The 20416-nt window shown below is 38.9% G+C and overlaps 1 protein-coding gene across 5 annotated transcripts in view; it reads right to left on the bottom strand.

The window, feature by feature from the left end:
• DOCK11 (dedicator of cytokinesis 11) overlaps positions 1 to 20416 on the bottom strand; it is a 404878-nt gene that overhangs the window by 136158 nt on the left and 248304 nt on the right. For all 5 annotated transcript variants that reach the window (XR_011023561.1, XM_068250928.1, XM_068250930.1 and 2 more), the window contains one exon: positions 447 to 586. Coding sequence is in view for 4 of the 5 variants with exons in the window: in XM_068250928.1 (XP_068107029.1) it covers positions 447 to 586 (140 nt within the window). In the remaining variant the exon portion in view is untranslated. The remainder of the gene's footprint in view (positions 1 to 446; positions 587 to 20416) is intronic.

Genomic DNA, 20416 nt, shown 5'->3' with positions numbered 1-20416 from the left:
GCCCACTGTTCAATTTGGGTGCTGGGGGCAAGGCAACCCAATAAATATCAGTAGTAGGCGGCACAAATATCAGTGGAAGGAGTATGTTGAGGCAGAATGGGGGGATGGGAGGGGTCAGGTTTGTATGTTAATGTTAGGCATCAGTAAAAGGAGAGTGAGTGAGAGAAGAGGGTTAGATTAGAGGATAGTAAAATATGGGAAAGATTATTGATAGCCTACCACTGGAATTTGCTACAGCCCAATAGTAGACTATCTGCAATTTTACCGATATTATACTAGCAGCGTTCACAAGCACCCTAATTACCATAGCGCCCTTTTTCAGTGTCCGCATTTGGCTTCTCTTGTTTCACTAAAATGATGCAGATTTCTGCTTCATTGCACTAAGAAACATTGCTGTCAATATAATTACTGTAATTTGTTATCTTTGGGATGGAAGCAAATCTTACTGTGATTGAGGGTGAAGGAACTCTCTAAGCTGCTAAGATGCTGCATGCGGGATCCTCCTGTCCGGCTACGCAAAGCTGGCATGGTCTGGGACTTTCGGTCGGCTGGTCCAAAATGCTTAGCTGTCCAGACATCCTGAACTCTAGAGAGAAGAGAACACACATCCATCATTACCTATTAAGGCAATGCATCCTTTTGGAAAAAGTCATATTTATTTCAAAACTAAACACTCACTAAAAACAAATCCCACATAAAATAGTTGCCAAAATATTTGGCGGTTACTGTCTTTGAGTGCGTGAGAATAACAGAGGATCATGAGAACTTTGATTCGTTATCACGTTATAATTGAATTCCGATGATTATTCCAAAATTATTATTGCTAGTCTTTCTGAGTTTTACAAAGCTGTAGAGAAACCTTGTAATTAAAAAAATATATACGATATACGTGTAAATGTTGTTGTTTATGTAGAATAAACCAAATCATCAACAAAAAGTGACTGAAATAGTCAAAGACATATAAAAATTGTAAAAAAGATAGACCAGAAGAACACTTAAAGAGACTCTGTAACAAATTGTTTATCTTTATTTCTTCTATGCTATAAGTTCCTATGCCTTTTCTAATGTGGTCTGGCTTACTGCAGCTTTTCCTAATTGCACAGTAGCTGTGTTATCTCTGTTATATGATCTAATCTTCTCTCTATAGTCGGCACAGTCAGGCTGAGGCAGTCAGACTGGAATGTGCAGGGCTGCTTGTGATTAGCTAGAAGCTGTACACACCCCCTGCAGGCTCTGTGTGACTAACACACTCTGCTTAGCTGAGCCTATTAGAAGCTGGTTAGTTTGTTTGTAAACACTGCCTAAAACTGGCAATTACAAGCCAGGTTTGCAGCAGAGAATGGCAGAAACAGCACAGAGGGGACCAGGAGCACATAATGAATAGAATGGTATGCTTTTTATTGTAAGAATTTCAGAGTACAGATTCTCTTTAATGTACTGAAAAGTATACTATAAGTGGCCTTGGCCTATATGCAACTGATTTTTTCTCCTAAATTTTCTCTTAAGATATGTTTCTTCTTCTCTTTAAAAATAACTTTTCTGCATTTTGCAATTAAAAAGGTACCAAAAAGTAGGTGAAAATTGCTATCAAACTTATTGTGAGTATTTTATTGTTTGTAGGCAGTTTACAAAAGCATTTTACTGTCAAAATGTAAACATATCACCTAGGAGAAAATGTTAATGGAACATGGGCCCTTGTGTGATGTTTTTTTTTTTTTTTTAAATTACCAATTTAATAATTGAAAGTTAAATTATGAGTGGTCGCATATGTGATCACAAATGAAAGATATTTCTATCAGATGATTGCAACTGTCCAGTTCATTCAGTTTTCTGAAGCAGACATCCCCAGGTACAGGAAAGCATACTTTTCATTGCCTGTATGATTTGCATGGATCCTTTTCAGGTAGTGCTTTTGTAAAGAATAAAAGTAATACTGAGAAATCCCCCATGAGGAGTTGGACTGGTCTGAAATCTGTTGGATATGTCAACTTTTTACTACTGTACCTACTGTAAGTGGCAGTAACATCGGAAAAAGCTAATTTGAGTGCATTTCACTCTGGGAGAAATCTACATGTCATACTGTGTGTATTAAATTTTACCAATTGTTGTGATAGTAATAATAGTGTAATTATGATATTTAAAGGAACGACCAGTAACAACCATACAGAATAATATTGTGCTCCATGACTGGCAGTAGACTCATCAGAAGCTGCGTACGTTACAGAACAGCTGCTGCTTGGAGTGTTAACATTTCTACTGTATTTAGAATGGAAAGCTGCCAGAATGCTTCGAGCCAGGTCACACACAAACTGCGAAGTGATAAATTACCCAGGTGTTTACTACTGGAGACATCTACAGATCTGCAGTGGAATGTCCAAGTTAAATAATGGTACATTGAACTGCTGGAACACAACTCAGGCATGATGCAAGATGTTGGGCCGACTTGCTCGATCGCGTGCACCGCGGTAACGGCGGAGGACGTGGGGTGGTAATGTATAACATGCACAGGGCATTTATCATTAGGGGGAAAACGTCTACCGGTGAGGCAGTTGGATGCGGCGTCACAAGGCAGATTCTGGATCGATTTCAGCATGAAATTGATCGGGAATTGGCCTGCCGTGTAAAACCTGTACGTTTCTTGCCTTTTGCATGATCGCTAACTCAGTAAAGGTCCGGCCTTTAAAACGTTGCTATCATATAAATCCAGCATAGCGGTATCTGAACCCTCTATAGCAGTAATTATAGATTGACGGTATACCTTGAAATGAATCAGCACTCAGTATATGATTTTATATAAAAAGAATGTATGTGCTTATCATACAGCATATATAGAATATATGAATAGTTCCAAGTAGCGTTTCCTATTAACAGTGTTCCAATTCATCAGGCCCTTTGAGCCAAGCAATCATCAATTTTCTAAGTAAATATAACAGTTGTGTTATGTAGAATCGGATCAAAAGTATTCTCATCTGCATCAATAGCTGTGTATCTAGTAGCTGTGTAAAAACTTGTAGGAATCTCCTTGGAAAAAATAATATAAAAAAAAAACAACTTCTAAAAGAACTTCTTGCTAACATCTTAACAGAGCCGAATGCTGAAAAATTAATAAAGTAATCACCAGAATAGTAAGCATATTACCCCTTCTCTGTCATCTCTTCAGCATCTAGAACCACGTGTGGGAAGGTAGCTTCTGTCCCGTAGCTGAGTAGGTGTCTTTCAGGAGAGATTTGGTCTGGATGTCTCTGAAAGCTTTCAAAACCACCTATTTTTATACACAAGGATTCAATATGGCGGCCTAAATTGGAATTTCCCCAAATCTCTGGTTCTGATTGGCTGAAACTTCCGTGCGTAACTCGCTATCTTGTTTTGAATACCTAAGATTGTTTACAAATTCCTTATTTAACTTATCTTGTGGGAATTAACGTAATCTGCGGTGTTTATACATACTGACATTTGCTTATCAGTTCATTTTTGATGCAGTAAATAAAAATGGACGTCACCAGCCATCTTGTCTGTTGATTTGACTTATTTGCCCCAGACATTGGGACTTTCAAACGTTAAACAATGGCATTCATGATGCATTTCTGATAATGTGTCCTTCTGCTAATTAGTTTAGAATGTGTCTGTACTTTTCCAAAAATAAAATTGGTCATGTTAACCCAGAAAATCTGTGAATTACAGATATAGTAATTCAATGCTTATTGAAGTATACAGGGCTTCACCCTATTTAAATATAAAGCTTACTATATAATTCTTCTTAAACAATTAATCATAGATATATACACTCACCTAAAGGATTATTAGGAACAATAATGCATTTAGAGGTGTGGTCCATGCAAAGACAATCTCCTGAACTCCAAACTGAATTTCAGAATGAGAAAGAAAGGTGACTTAAGCAATTTTGAGCGTGGCATGGTTGTTGGTGCCAGAGGGGCCGGTCTGAGTATTTCACAATCTGCTCAGTTACTGGCAATTTTCACGCACAACCATTTCTAGGGTTTACAAAGAATGGTGTAAAAAAGGGAAAAACATCCAGTATGAGGCAGTCCTGTGGGCGAAAATGCCTTGTTGATGCTAGGCCAGAGAAGAATGGGCCGACTGATTCAAGCTAATAGAAGAGCAATGTTGACTGAAATAACCACTCGTTACAACTGAGGTATGCAGCAAAGCATTTGTAAAGCCACAACACGCACAGCCTTGAGGCGGATGGGCTACAACAGCAGAAGACCCCTCCGGATACCACTCATCTCCACTACAAATAGGAAAAAGAGGCTACAATTTACACGAGCTCACCAAAATTGGACAGTTGAAGACGGGAAAAATGTTGCCTGGTCTGATGGCATAAACAGAATGAGAACATGGATCCATCATGCCTTGTTACCACTGTGCAGGCTGGTGGTGGTGGTGTAATGGTGTGGGGGATGTTTTTTTGGCACACTTTAGATCAGTGGTTCCCAACCTTTTATGAGGTATCGCCCCTTAGGGGAAGACGACTCACCCCTGTCGCCCCCCTTCTCTTAGTACGGTATACCCTTACGCCAGGTGGTGGTGCCAGTGGAGGGGGTAGCGCTGTGATCTTGCCAGCTAAAAATAGCCGGTGACTCAACTACTTTGCGCCAATTCCCTTACCGGTGTAATGTCAGCTATTGCAGCCCCGCACGTTGTGCAGCCCCACATGCGCAGTAGGAGCCTGCGTCCCATTAAATTGTGCAGCCACGTAAAACGTCCTAAATATCTCCGCTTCCGCACCACGTACACTCCCGAAATTTTCAGGGGAGGGAAGGGACCCCCAGATCTAGCTCTGTGCCGAATTGCAGCCCCCGAGCCCCGCTGGTTCCCGAGACTGATTGCAGCAAACCTATCTCAGGAACTAGTGGGGCTCGGGGGCTGCAATTCGACACAGAGCTAGATCTGGGGGTCCCCTCCCTCCCCTGAAAATTTTGGGAGTGTACGTGGTGCGGAAGCGGAGATATTTCAGGTAAATAATATCTAACTTCCCACTGAGCATGCGCGATACTCAGTGAGGAAGGCTGCTTCCGGGCTGCAATATCTGACATTACACCAGCGCGTGACCAACGAGCCCTGAGGAATTACGCAACTCTATCATGCACACTTGCATATTTTATACAGATCAAAGTTTTTGCCCATAATTTTCTTAAAAACGAGTGACACTGCGACACTTTATTTTTTCTGCCTTTACATACTGATTGCCCCCTGTCGCCCCCCACAAATTTACCGCCCTCCTTAGAACCCAAATCGCCCACCTGGGGGCGATCGCCCCCAGGTTGGGAACCACTGCTTTAGATCCTTTAGTGCCAATTGGGCATCGTTTAAATGCCACGGGCTATCTGAGAATTGTTTCTGACCATGTCCATCCCTTTATGACCACCATGTATCCATCCTCTTATGGCTACTTCCAGCAGGATAATGCACCATGTCACCAAGCTCAAATCATTTTAAATTGGTTTCTTGAACATGACAATGAGTTAACTGTACTAAAATGGCCCCACAGTCACCAGATCTCAACCCAATAGAGCATCTTTGGGATGTAATGGAACAGGAGCTTCATGCATTGGATGTGCATCCCACAAATCTCCATCAACTGAAAGATGCTATCCTATCAATATGGGCCAACATTTCTAAAGAATGCTTTCAGCACCTTGTTGAATCAATGCCACGTAGAATTAAGGCAGTTCTGAAGGTGAAAGAGGGTCAAACACCATATTAGTATGGTGTTCCTAATAATCCTTAGGTGAGTGTAGTTGCATATTAAAGCCTAATAGTTTAAAATCATGTTCTATTTATTAGTCTTTCCTATTAATAAATAAATGTAATAATTTCCAGACAGATGTCAATATTTAATCAATTTTAAATTAATAATATTAATTTTATACGACTATGAAACCGCCAGGTAGCATAATTGTCCTAAATATGGGACAATAGAAAAACCTTGCAAAGTTCAGGTTCACATTCGAGAATGTTTGATAAGACCTCCTAATCCAAACATCTAAAAATGTGTTTCAAACGTTCACTGTAGAATCCAGCATTTAAATATATTTCAAAGGAATAAATTATATTATATGTAATTATAGGGTTTAACAATAATTCTTTCTTTCTTTAGAAGGTATATATTGATTATATATATAGATGAATAATATTTATGTGAAATAACAGATCAAATATACATATATGATTGCTGCAGTAATGTGATTTTTAAACTTGTTTCTTTCAGTCTTCACACAAAACATTTATCTATAACCTTGACATTTGAAAGATGCTTGTAACATAAACAAAAAAGTTTTAGCTTCTGTAACTAAAATAATCTTATGAGTTTAACTGCCTGAAATATGCTATCATGTCCCAGAGCAAAGAAGTACCCCAATTTACAATGACATTTTGAATAGAACATTAAAACTTAAAACATACACATATGACAGCTTTTCCTCCATAAATAAACTGCTAGAATTCTGACATCCCCCATTGCAGGAAAATGATGGCAGATGATTAGCGATCTCCGTTTGTTGTTCTTATATTTCTCCGAAAGATTTATTTATAATTAAACATTTCAGCCCACGGGTATTTTTCACTTTATGCATCAGAGCAATTTTCAACTCCCATTAATTTGCCAATTATTTTATCACTAATTATCACAATGAATTGATCTATATCTTGTTTTTCCGCCACCAATTAGGCTTTCTTTAGGTGGTACATTTTGCTAAGAATTATTTTTTTCAAAATGCATTGTCACAGGAATATTACGAAAAAATTGGGAAAAAAAATGGAAAAATGCATTATTTCTCAGTTTTCGGCCATTATAGCTTTAAAATAATACATGCTACCATGATTAAAACCTATGTATTTTATTTGCCCATTTGTCCCAGTTATTATACCATTTAAATTATGTCCCTATTACAATGTATGGCGCCAATATTTTATTTGAAAATAAAGGTGCATTTTTTCAGTTTTGCGTCCGTCACTATTTACAAGCTTATAATTTAAAAATGTTCGTAATATACTCTCTTCACATGCATATTAAAAAAGTTCAGACCCTTAGGTAACTATTTATGTTTTTTTTTATTGTAATTTTTTTTTCATTAAAATTTTATTTGGGTAATTTTTGGGGTAGGAGGTAAACAGTTAATTTTAAATGTAATAATGTGGGTTTATTTTATTGAAAATGTATGTAGATGTAGTTTTACTATTTGGCTGCAGTGACATTTTTTTTTTTAGCCCTGGAAACATGGAGGACGGGAAACTTTTTTTTTTGCTCCGAAAGACTGCGGCCTCTGATAAGAAGCCGTCGGTTTTTCTGTCAGGGACTTAGATCAATGAATGGGAACTATGTTCCCATTCATTGATCTCCGGGCTAATGGGGGCACGCGTGGGAGCGTGCAGATGCGCGCAACTGCATAGCATCAGCCGCTTGGATGTGACAATTACGTCCAGGTGGCAGGAATGGTTAAAAATGATGCATTCTTTTATTAATTAAGTGGCGTTGTCTGTGCTGTTGTCATTTTGACAATACTGTAGATCAATAGTAAGATTAATATTTTCTCCTATGAACATATTTTGCTGGTCCAGATATGGCTATAGTCTTTGTATATAACATAGGTATGGATTCACCCTCGAATCTGTAGTTTCTATCACTGTGGAAGCTTGTGTAGATATATAGGGAAATTCTAGGCAATAGCCGTTACCCATTTCAAGTCATGTAGTAAAACTTAAAGTTCGAAATGTATAAAAAGGAATTATACAGTTCATGTGGCCCCTAGGTTCTTTTGAGCACATTGCATTAAACGTTTTATTGTTAGTTTACAACAGGTTAATTAGTTAGTTGGTTAGTATTATGTTTTAATACAGTTAATTACACCTTTCTTATACCACAGGGTTTTTTCACAAATGGTATGTAGTAGAACAAAGTATATGTAGTTTGCCAGCAGAGCAGAGTCCCATACAGTAATGTCAACTTTCCATTTAAATGTAGGTATCATATTAAATGTTTAGGCAATAAAAAGTTCTAGGTCGCTAGATAGCTAGTTACGGCAGCTGTTTACAAATAAGTTCTCAGTAAAGCATATGTGTTAACATCACATTGTTAACATTTCTTCTCCACTTCACGTTTTCAGTATTATGGAGTAATTCTCTCTCTTGAATTAACCTTGATCTTTACCACTGATTTAAAAGTCTCTTAAACTTATGTTGTAGATTGGTGTAGATTGCTTATTCTGGTGGAGGGCTGATTCCACTTCACTTCTGGGAGCTGTGAGCACTGCTTATAATACATTGTTGTTGGCAAATTGTGTTTTGCTGTTGTGATATCTGGTGAATTGTGTGTTGCGGTTCATCTGATATTTAGAGCAGCAACTGTCAGTTTTTAAACATATATTTTACCTTTTCCCTGTGGTTTGCTCACTAAGTGGCTTTAAAACAAGCGGCATAGGCATTAAAAACAGGCGTTGAAACACAGGCACAAAATATCGGAGGCAGTACTTTAAGCAGCCGGTAAGGACGTTAAAAGTAATAAAAATAAAATTATCCTTTTTTTCCCCCCTTTCAACCAATCTTGTGGTTTCTTGCATTGGTTAGAATGTGCTAGACACTTTGTGGTGTAGTCTTTAAGTTTTAGTTTTCTCTCTCTTCCTTCACTTACTCTCTCTCTCCTCCACCCCAGCTTCACTCTCTCCCGCTTCACTCACACTCCTATCCTACACCCCCACTCCACTCACTCTTCCTCTCCTCCACCCCGCTTCACTCACCTCTCCCGCTTCACTCACTCTCCCTTCTCCTCCACCCCTGCTCCAATCACTCTACCTCTCCTCCACCCCCGCTTCACTCACTCTCCCGCTTCACTTACTCTCCCTCTCCTCCACCCCAGCTTCACTTACTCTCCCTCTCCTCCATCCCCGGTTCACTCACTCACCCGCTTCATCTTTTACCCCTACAGTTTACATTAAGTAATGTTTCCCCACACCAAGGTCATCATGTTAGACAATGCAGTACATGCAGTGCAGATTGAAGGTGTTTACTGTTGCCCTGGGTGTGCGTGTTGCTCAATTAGGGGCTGAAGTCAGAGAGCTAAATGAGTGGCTCGCAACAAAGACGCATAGACAACATAGAGAAGAGCTTGGATCTCACGATCCAGACACTGAATGGAACCGGTGAAGATGTGGTGGGTGGAGTACAGCTGGAGCAAGTAGCAGAGGTAGTGTTGGGTGACAGTTAGAAGGGGTGGGGGAAAAAGTGGCAGGGGGGATAGTCCCGATTTGTCCCTCCCTAATAAGTATGCTTGTTTGCGTAATATTGGGTATGATGATTCTGGAGTAGCAATGCTGCAGCAGGATGTGTCCCTTAGCAACCAAGGGACAGACCGCTGCAACGAGAATGGGAATAGGAGTGCAGCTAAGGTTAGACAGATACTGTTGGTAGGGGATTCAATTATAAGGCACACAGATAGGGTAATCTGTCAAAGAAATCGTGAATGCTGTACAGTCTGTTGTCTCCCAGGTGCTCGGGTTTGGCATGTAGCAGAACAAATTGACAGATTATTGGGCGGGGCTGGGAAGGACCCAGCTGTCATGGTACACATTGGTACCAATGACAAAGTAAGAGGGAGATGGAAGGTCCTCAAAAATGATTTTCAGGTACTTGGAGATAAACTTAAAGCAAGGACCTCCAAAGTAGTGTTTTCTGAAATACTGCCAGTGCCACGCGCTACATCTGATCAACAGGGTGAGCTTAGGAAGTTAAATAAGTGGCTGAGAAATTGGTGTAGGAAGGAGGGGTTTGGATTCCTGGAGAACTGGGCAGAATTTGCAATCAGCTACAGGTTCTACAGCAGGGATGGGCTGCACCATAATGGGGAGGGTGCAGCAGCATCAGGGGAGAAGATGGATACACGGTTGGAGATTTTAAACTAGGATCTGGGGGAAGGCAGGAGGGTAAAGTCTAAATATGTGGACAAGATAAGGTAAAAAGACAGTGGGAGCCTAACATTACGAGGGCTGTAGAGGGGGGTGGGGGAAGTGTAAAGACATTATGAGGGCTAGAGAGGGGGGTGGGGGTAGTGTAAAGAGTGCGTTACTGGATTTGATCATTTCAAATAAACCAGATAATGTATCAAATGTGTAGGTTCAAAACCATTTGAGAAATAGTGATCACAACATGATAACGTTTGTCTGGTGACTGAAAAGCCACGGGGCAGCGGGACAACTAAAACTATGAATTTTAGAAAAGTAAAGTTCAATCAAATCAGGCAGGCACTAAGTTTGGTGAAGTGGGATAATGTACTACAAGGGAAGGACACTGAAGGGAAATTGCAAGCTTTTAAAATGATTCTCAATCAATATTGTAGTAAATATATCCTATATAGAAACAAAACATCTAAGAATAAAAAAGGCCTCTATGGATAAATAGAAAGGTTAGAGATAAAATGAAGTGGAAAAAGAATGCCCAGAAGGTCCTAAAACAGGAGGGGACCAAGGCTGCATTAAGCAATTATCAGGAGTGAATAAAAAGTTGTAAAAAAAGAAATTAGGCTGGCAAAGATTGAAGCTGAAAATCAAATCACTAAGGATATAAAATCTAACCCAAAGAAGTTTTACAAGTACATCAACTCTAAAAAAAGAAAGGTTGACTGTATTGGACTACTAACAGATGAGGGTGGGAACTCAATGGTGGATGACCAAGGTAAGGCAGAGTTATTAAATGCTTTCTTTGCTTCTGTCTTCACAAAGGAAACAGCACTGTTGCAAATTACAGAGGCAGAAGAGTCTAAATCTTCTAACTGTAATATTAAATACTTAACGCAGGAAGAAGTGAAGGCAAGACTAAATAAATTTAAGATAGACAAGGCACCTGGCCCGGATGGCATACATCCTCGGGTCCTAAGGGAATTAAGTTCAGTTATCGATAAACCCCTTCATCTTATTTTTTTTCTTGTGATTTCATCTTATTTTTTTTCTTGTGACTCCCTTTCACCTGGCAGAGTTCCAGTAGATTGGCGTAAAGCCCATGTTTTCTCATTATTTAAGAAGGGCAAAAAAATCAGATCCGGGAAATTTTAGACCTGTAAGCTTAACATCAGTTGTGTGCAAACTATTTGAGGGGTTATTAACCACTTCGCCGCCCAGATACAGTATATCTTCGCTTCTTTGGACTTCAGTTCCCCGCCCGGAGCGTAGCTATATGCACCCCCCGCCACTACCGCTGCTCCAGCCGCTGTACCAATTTTTTATTTTTTTGTAATACAAAAATAAATTTAAAAAAATTACAATAAAAAAACATAAATAGTCACCTTAGGGACTGAAATCTTTAAATATTTATATCAAGAGGGTATAACACTGTTACTTTATAAATTATGGGCTTGTAATTAGAGATGGACGCAAAACTGAAAAAAATGTACCTTTATTTGCAAATAAAATATTGGCGCCAAACATTGTGATAGGGACATAATTTAAATGGTGTAATAACCGGGACAAATGGGCAAATACGTTACATGGATTTTAATTACAGTAGTATGCATTATTTAAAAACTATAATGGCCGAAAACTGAAAAAGAATGATTTTTTTTCCAAATGTTTTTCTATGTTCCCATTAAAACACATTTAGAATAAAATAATTCTTGGCATAATCTCCCACCTAAAGAAAGCCTAATTGGTGGTGAAAAAAACAAGATATAGTTCATTTCATTGCGATAAGTAATGATAAAGTTGTAGGCGAATGAATGTAAGGAGCGCTGAAAGGTGAAAATTGCTCGGGTGCTGAAGAGGTAAAACCCCTCAGTTGTGAAGCGGTAAAGAGATACTATACAAGACTTCATAGTAGAAAATAATCGTATTGCTCAGCATCAGCATGGGTTTACTAAAGACAGGTCCTGTTTGACTAACATGATCAGCTTGTGAACGCTAATGTGGACATTGGGAATGCTGTAGATGTGATATACTTGGACTTTGCAAAGGCCTTCGACACTGTTCCCCACAAAAGTCTGGTGCAAAAGTTGAGGAGGCAAAGACTAGGGAGTCTGTGTGCATGGATAGGGAACTGGTTAATGGACAGAAAACAAAGAGTTGTGGTCAATGGATCATATTCAAAATGGGTGACTGTTAGCAGTGGGGTCCCATAGGGGTCAGTACTGGGTCCAGTGCTCTTCAATTTATTTATTAATGATCTAGTAGAATAGTAGAAAGCAATGTTGCTATTTTTGCAGGTGATACAAAATTGTGCAGAATCATCAACTCTCAGAAAGATAGTGACATATTGCAACAGGATCTGGATAGGCTATATGGGCACATAAATGGCAGATGAAATTCAATGTTGAAAAATGTAAAGTCATGCATTTTGGTCGTACCAATGGTCTAGCACCATACAAAATAAATCTCACTTACCAAGAAAGGTTAGATAAACTGGGTTTATTAAGTTTAGAGAAAAGACGCCTTCGAGAGGGATCTAATTAATATGTATAAACACATCAGAGGGCAATATAAAAGCTTGGCGGATTAGCTTTTCGTCCCTAGGCCTTCACAAAGGATGTTTTAGCCATTTATTTAGGAAAGGGTTCTTTACAGTAAGAGTGATTAAGACGTGGAATGCATTGCTACAGGAAGTAGTTATGGCAAATTCTATATATGCATTTAAAGGGGGCTTAGATGCTTTCCTTGCGTTGAAAGACATCCATGGCTATAATTACTAAGTAATGCCCAGTGATGTTGATCCAGGGATTTTATCTGATTGCCATCTGGAGTCGGGAAGGAATTTTTTCCCTTTTGGGCTAATTGGACCATGCCTTATAAGGGTTTTTCGCCTTCCTCTGGATCAACAGGGATATGTGAGGGAGCAGGCTGGTGTTGTACTTTGTTTTCTGGTTGAACTCAATGGACGCATGTCTTTTTTCAACCCAAATAACTATGTAACTATGTAATTGTGAGCATTGTTGTATGTAAATCTTGACATATGTCAAATGTGATAGATTATCTTGTAGATTAAGTTTGATATATGGTTGTTTTCTTGTTAAGCTAAGAATCTTCTCACGGCAACATTTAAGGCAATTCCATGCTTGATCTTGAATATGTCATTTGTAGATTTTCACTCTGATTAAAGTAGTACTCTGCACCAATCATTCATTAGTATTGTAAGTACTGGGAGTAGACATTCAGAATTGTCTTTTCTGGAAACTTCTTTAACAGGTATCATATGGTTCAGATAGCTTTTAATCAAGTATCTGTAATTCTTCTATAGAAAGTTACAACATGCAGTTCTCACGATAGCACACATCCGCCCTTGTGCCGCTTTACAGTAATATAGTACAAGTCCAGTGTTCTACTAGCAGTTTAGTCTGCCACATATTGACAGTTCAGGTTGTTTAGAACATTTCATCTGTAATATCAAATAGTCCCGCAAATAACTAATACGCCAGTCTTTTCATACCATGGCACTTGAAGAAGTTTCACTCTCTTAGTTTCTTCAGAACTTCTCTTGTCCACATAATTACTAAAAATGTAATTGATATTACACAGCTGTCATTCACTTGGAAAAAGCCCCATGGGCGGGGCGAAACGCATCAAAGGACAGTGGACGGGGACCAGCATAGTTAGCACTCACGTGACCCGCCGATGCTACCGGCTCTTCACTGACACATGGAGCCACGGCTTGAACAGAGGAAGTCTGTGTGATACAAGGGAGTGGGGTGGATAGAAGGACGCCTCTCCGCAAACTCTGAAGAAGTACTCTCTTGCTTATGCATTTTCATAAAGCAGAACTGAGATGAAAAACTAACTATAACAAGTAATTGTCTATATATCTTATCTAAAAATTAGATTGTTTACACAGCAAATCTAGCTGCAAACAGCTTCAATAGAATATGATTATTTCTTCCTGTGATACAATGATGACAGCAGCCATGTTGTTTGTAAACATTACATACAGGCAAGCTTATCTGCATCTTCAGCACTCAGCCTGTGAAAAAAACCTAATCCCCCCTCCTCCTCCCTTCTGCCTCTGAAATCTCTGGCTAGTAATACCTCCCCCTCCTCCTGCCCAGACTGAGCTCCCATGAGCTATTGCTACTGTCTGACAATGCCAAGGCTCTCTGAAAAGGTGTGGGCGTGGCTTGTTTTGTTTATATGGAATTAGAGTATTAAAACAAAAACAAAAAAGTATTTTGCTCGAGGAATGCCCTATAAACAATAGGAAAGTAACACAATTATGCAATGAGTAAAAGTTCATCTCGGATTCACTTTAAGTTCATCTTAGTTTGTCTTTTAAAAATCAAACTACTATTATCCATTTTATGTAAAAGTTGAAATAAGTCCTCCCTTGGAATAGTGTTTATTTTCTTCTAAAATAAAAAACTTTCACGCTTAAGCTGTGTATCAGAATCCATCAATAGCATATCATACATGTCTTCATTTGTGGTATTATGTGTGTCATGGCTTTTTCATAGCTTGCCATCAGTAAGTCCTTGTCCATTTACAAAAACATTTCCTCTTGTTATCTGGTTATCACTTTAGTAAGCTGTTGTCTTCAAATGTCGCACTTATTGAATAGAGTATCAACTCAAAATTGTTCACCTTGAATTTCATCAGTCGATTACCTAAGGCATGGATTTATCTTGTCTCTTGGTGTACATAACTTATTTTCTCTTTCGTGTATTTAAAAGTCTTCATCAATCCAGGCTTCATTCTTCACACTAGGCCTTTTAATCATCTTGTACATATAATGTAGTTTAGTGTAGTCTTCTATATAGAACCAGCTTGATTGCTGTATGTCTTTATTGTGAACAGTTATCTCCTTGTTTCTCCTGTATAATGTCTTTCTTCCTGTAACTTCTTATAAGTCTTTATTTTCTTTTACAGTCTTTTATTGTATCTGCTTCTGTATCTATAGTATGGCAATATATATCGCTGCATAGGTAGAAAAATCTATATCTTCCACATCTTCTTTGTATATGGAATCAAAAATAGAATATTTATGTATGTTTATCAATCGTTTTCAAAAACTTTACATTGGCTGGCTTCTTTAATAACTGAATGATCTTGAAATCTTAGTCTTGATCTTGAAATCTTGACATGATGTAACGGGCTCAATTGTACTTTCAGATATCTATCAAAACCTTCTTTTACTCATCTTCTGGTATTTTCTATGTGAAAAAACATTGTCCTCTTCTAGTTTATTCGATTTATCTGTAAAAAACGGAATATTACCATCTTCATCTTCGAATGCTCTCTCTTCACTCACCTGATAATCTCATTTATCTTTTAACCTGGTGTCCTGGTTTGTCTGGTCTTCTTTTCTTGTATTCCTTCAGGCCCACTTTTCTCTTAGTGCTGTCTCGATCTTCTCTCAGCTGGTGCGTCAACCAGTGGTCAGAGTTGTTAAAGAAGTAAAAGTCCTTTTCAGGCCTCACACTTCTCTGGTTACGCCAGTTCCAATTGTTTCTTCTTCAGCCATTTTCAGATCAAAGTTTCTTATAGCATAGCCTCTTTCAATGGCTTGTCTTCATGTTGATATCTTTGCATAGTCTTCTAGCATGTGGCTTTCATCGCTTGTCTTAGTGGGTTTCTCCTTGGTGCCTGCAAGGAATGCTTGTTTGGAGTCTTCTTTGGTTCAGACAAAAGAAATTATCTTGTGAGACTTCCAAGCTTCAGTAGCAACATTTTCAATTCTTCTGTAGTCAAACCTTCTTAGTATAATGTCATCACAAAAACAGAGTGTCTTGATGCTTCTTAATAGGATCTAGCTTCAAAAATAAGTAGAGATTTCCGCCCTTGAGGCTAGAGCTACAAAAAATTTAAAATATATTGTTTAACCTCCCTGGCGGTTAATTTATTTTGCCAAATGGGAAAAAAATCCTTTTTTTTTTTAATTTTTTTTGTTTCATGTAAAGCTACCAGAGTGGTAGCTACATGAGACACCACTAGAGGGCGCATGTGGCCCTCTAGTGCGATCGTCGCCGGCATCAATAGCAAACAGGGGAGCGCGTATATAACGCGTTCCCCTGTTTGGCTTCTCCTGTCGTCATGGCGACGATCGGCATGTCGTCATGGACGTCAGCCGACGTCCTGACGTCAGGCGCACTCGATCCAGCCCATAGCGCTGCCCAGAACTCATTGGTCCGGGCAGCGCAGGGCTCTGGGGGGGGGGGGGGCCCTCTTCCGCCACTGCGTGCGGGCGATCGCCGCAGAGCGGCGGCGATTGAGCTGTGCGCGCGGCTAGCAAAGTGCTGGCTGCGCGCACAGCACTTTGAATAGGGCGAATCGCCACAACAGAGCCTGAGAAATCCTCCTGCGCGGCATAGCCCAAGCTCAGCTCGGGCTTACCGCCAGGGAGGTTAACGGTCACTTCAGTATATTCATCTGTTACATTTAAACATGGCAGCTGCTATATCTGAGTCTTCATTACTCCCTTAGCCTCTCATGACAAAAAATTAAAAACAAACACTTGAATCTTCACTAATGCAATCTTCTATTTCCTTCTAGGCATAAATTTTTATTAATGTATGTCTGATAAGGTGGTAGTAGTAGTATTTTCAACAACCAAATAAAAAAAAATAAATCTGAAATCAGCAGTCATAAATGTTCTAGGAGTGGAAAAGAAGAAGAAAAAAAGTATTTCATTTGTAGTTTGGGAAGAAAGAATCAAGTGTCATATCACTTTAAAGAGACACTGAAGTGAAAAAAAATTATGATATTATGATTTGTATGTGTAGTACAGCTAAGAAATAAAACATTAAGATCAGATACATCAGTCTAATTGTTTCCAGTACAGGAAGATTTAAGAAACTCTAATTGTTATCTCTATACAAAAAAGCCATTAAGCTCTATGACTTTCAAAGTCGAGGAGAAGGCTGTTTTCTGACTTTTATTATCTCAACTGTTAGTTAATTTTTTACTTTTCCTCTGCCAGAGGAGAGGTCATTAGTTCACAGACTGCTCTGAAAGAATCATTTTGAATGCTGAGTGTTGTGTAATCTGCACATATTATAGAATGATGCAATGTTAGAAAAAACACTATATACCTGAAAATAAAAATATGAGAATATTTTCTTTGCTGCTAATCTTCTAGTAATTATTCATAGTACACAACCAATTCATTATATCATATATTTTTTTTTCGCTTCAGTGTCTCTTTAAGGCCTCTTTCATAGTAGGACATTACTGGTTTGATGCGATGTTAAAGTCGCAACACAAATTACAACGAAATGTCCCAAAAAAGTTGCAACGCAACTTAATGCCCCGTTACGGTCGCATAAAGTAGAGTATACAGGCAATGAAAAGTATGTTTCCAAGTCATTACTGAGCATGTGCAAACAGTCCAACGCAGCTAATAATGTGTATAACGCACTGCATGCTGTACTTTCACTTAAGATGCAGCGTTAGTCACCAAGGCAACGTGTGCACTGTGAATGGGGCATTGATTTTTCATTGCAGTGAGTTATTCTGCGTTAAATGTTGCTTTAACGTGCGACTTTAACGTTACACTGTGAAAGAGGCCTATGTCTATTTTTGAATTGATGTTGTGTTGCTGCCAGTTGGAGGATTGTCTTGTCTTCTCCTGTGTCGGCGTCTGGTAGTGCTAACCATACACTAAGGATTCTTGTTCTCATAAAGAAATAGTACAAAAAGAACAAATACAAAAATGTCTTCTTACATCTCATTTATGTCTGCTGTAACTTGTCTTGTATCTGCAGTCTTCTATTTATAAAGAGTCATACATCTTTAAAACAACATTTTTCTTTTCTTTCAAAAAGTTTTATATAGGAACTTTTGCTTTCATCACAAAGTTCTATTGTCAAGTATAAAAAACAATGTTAATTCTCTTGATAGCAGAATCTCTTGCATATAAAAAAAATGTTATTTTCAAGGGCTGGTGCACACCAGAGTGGTTCTGAAGCGTTTTTTAAAACGCTTGCAGGGGGGAAACCGCTTGGCTAATGAAAGTGATTGGGATGGTGCACACCAGAGCAATTTGTTTTTTCCACAGACGCAAACTAGGGCGCTGCAGAATTTTTTAGAGTTAGTATAGGAAACTGGAAAACCGCTCTGAAAAACACTAGATCAGAGCGGTTTTCCAGGTGTTTTTGTTACAGAAGCTGTTCAGTAACAGCTGTACTGTAACAATATTTGACATCTGCTACACAAAAACGCTCCAAAAAACACTAGGATGATTTTAAAAATCGCCGGCGCTTAAAAAAAAAACCGAAAATGTCCTACATGTGAACAAGCCCTGAGGGCTCTTTCTCCTCAGCAGTGTTGCTTGTGAATTCACATTGAAAATGCTATTTTTCGATTTCCCCAAAAAAGCTTGTATTTTCGTGTTTTCATGGTTTACATGAAAATGTACAAATATTGTATAAATAAATATTTTTTACAGTGAAAAATTGATATTTTTACTGGACAAATGAATAAAATTACATTATTTTCGCAAAAAATAATGAAAAAGAATGTTATAATTTTTCCCTCATCACTGCTCATCAGGCAATAACATGCTAGTTATTCTCAATGCATCACAGCTGCGGATTTGAAAAGAAACACACGTCAATGTGGCTCTCCACTGGAGACCATTCACCCCACTCCCACAAGTGTGTTTGTGTGTTTTGTAAAACGCAAATGCACTGCTGCACACGTCTTTTTTTTTTAAACGCATGTAGTTCACAAATGCTCGACATGTGCACAAGAATTCACTTAAAACTGCATGCATTTGTCTATGTCTTTCTGTGCTTGCTACAAAATGCTAATGAGCCCTATGTCATTTCCAGAGATCTCCTAGCATCTCCACTGGGGTTGCTAAAATCTGGACAGCTCTAAGGCCTGGAACCCACTTCCCAAATTGTTAGCGTTTTTAATTAGCGTTTTGTAAGCGATTTCATGAGCATTTTCCGTCGCTTTTGGGAGTGATTTTAAAAAGTGTATGCCTTTTACCAGCGATTGTGTAGAGATTTTTAATTACCGATTTTAATTCTGATTGGTCCTTTCAATGTATCATAATTGTTGTACAGTTTGCAGTCATTTAAATCGCACTCAAATCGATATGTGTAGCGATTCATGAGCAATTTGCCTGCGCTTCATTACTTTACATTGAAGCGCAAACACTCCCAAAATGCTGCCTGTCCTTAAAATAAGCTTGAAGACAACTTCCAACTTCTCTTTTTCTAACATTCATGAACTATTGACCATTTTATCTATCCACTGCTCTCAGAAGCCCAGTTCTTTGCCAGGAAAGTATTGTATGGCTCTAATTCCTTATCAGTGAGAAACACTGTAGTCAAACTGGGCCTGGGTAAAACTGTTGCATAGCTGACTATGAATTATTTCAGAAAGAGAAAGAAGAAAAGCAGTACAGCATTTTCTTGCGTGATTGGTACTGTACAATACACATGTCTCATCATGTCACATTTCACTTAATGTTCCTTTTAAAGTTGATAGATGTAGTCAAAGTCTTATACCTCTCCCTCAAAAATATAAAAGAACAGGTTTAACTACATTTTTTCTTGCTATTAATATATAGTCAGTCTACTGGAAACAATCTTTTCATGCAAAGTGCATAGTCCAACAGCTAAACATGCAGATAAACCAGGCAGCTAGCTGCATTGTGATTCTTATATCCCCTATCACTCCACTCTACAGCAGGAGGACAGGTCCGGGGGATGGGCGGCTGTGAGCCCGTGCATATGGGAGCACGGCTGTGCGCACGTGTGGCATGGGTAAGGTGGGAGATGGGTGTGAGAGGAATTGCGGACGAGCCCTAGCGCCCGGTTTTAAACAGGCGGACTTATTTCTAGTACAATAATATAATTGCATTGCTAACACATTGCAATTATATTGTAATTGTACATTCACAGCAGCGCATTAGCAGTAGGGTGCAGCATAAACCATTGGCATAATGTGCTACATGATGTGCAGTACTGGACAACGTGTACTTTCACAGCTGCATTGAAACATACTTTTCTGTACTGTATGCTTCACTGTATGTGTTGCATTGTGCATCTAATGCACCGTGCGACTTTTCTCCATCATGCTGTGATTCTGTTTTTTTCAGGGTACTCAGTGAAATGCCCCACTGTGGACAAGCCCTACTGTTGTCCAAGAGAAGCAAAAACAATAAAAAGAAATAAATATATTGCTACAGTTCCTTATCCCCCCCCCCCCCCCCTACCGATGCCAAATACTAACCAATATATTCCAAAATATTCCATGGTAAAAAAAAAAAAAACACTCCAGTTCAAGCACTGAGCTTAGAAATCAGAAGACCGAGAAAGATCACATGAGCACAAGACTGACTTCTGTAGGTGGGGTTGCTGCTTGTGGTCACGTTATCTTATCAAAGCAGACGTGCATCATCCTTCTGTTCAGAATGCAAGGGGAAGGCTCAGATTGAGGCAACAGCAGTCTGTAGCAGTGAAAGTCTGGGCTATGATGGACTT

This window comes from Hyperolius riggenbachi, chromosome 8 (assembly GCF_040937935.1).
Source record: "Hyperolius riggenbachi isolate aHypRig1 chromosome 8, aHypRig1.pri, whole genome shotgun sequence".
In the NCBI taxonomy this organism is placed as follows: Eukaryota; Metazoa; Chordata; class Amphibia; order Anura; family Hyperoliidae; genus Hyperolius; species Hyperolius riggenbachi.
This window is presented reverse-complemented; position numbering and strand designations above follow the sequence as displayed.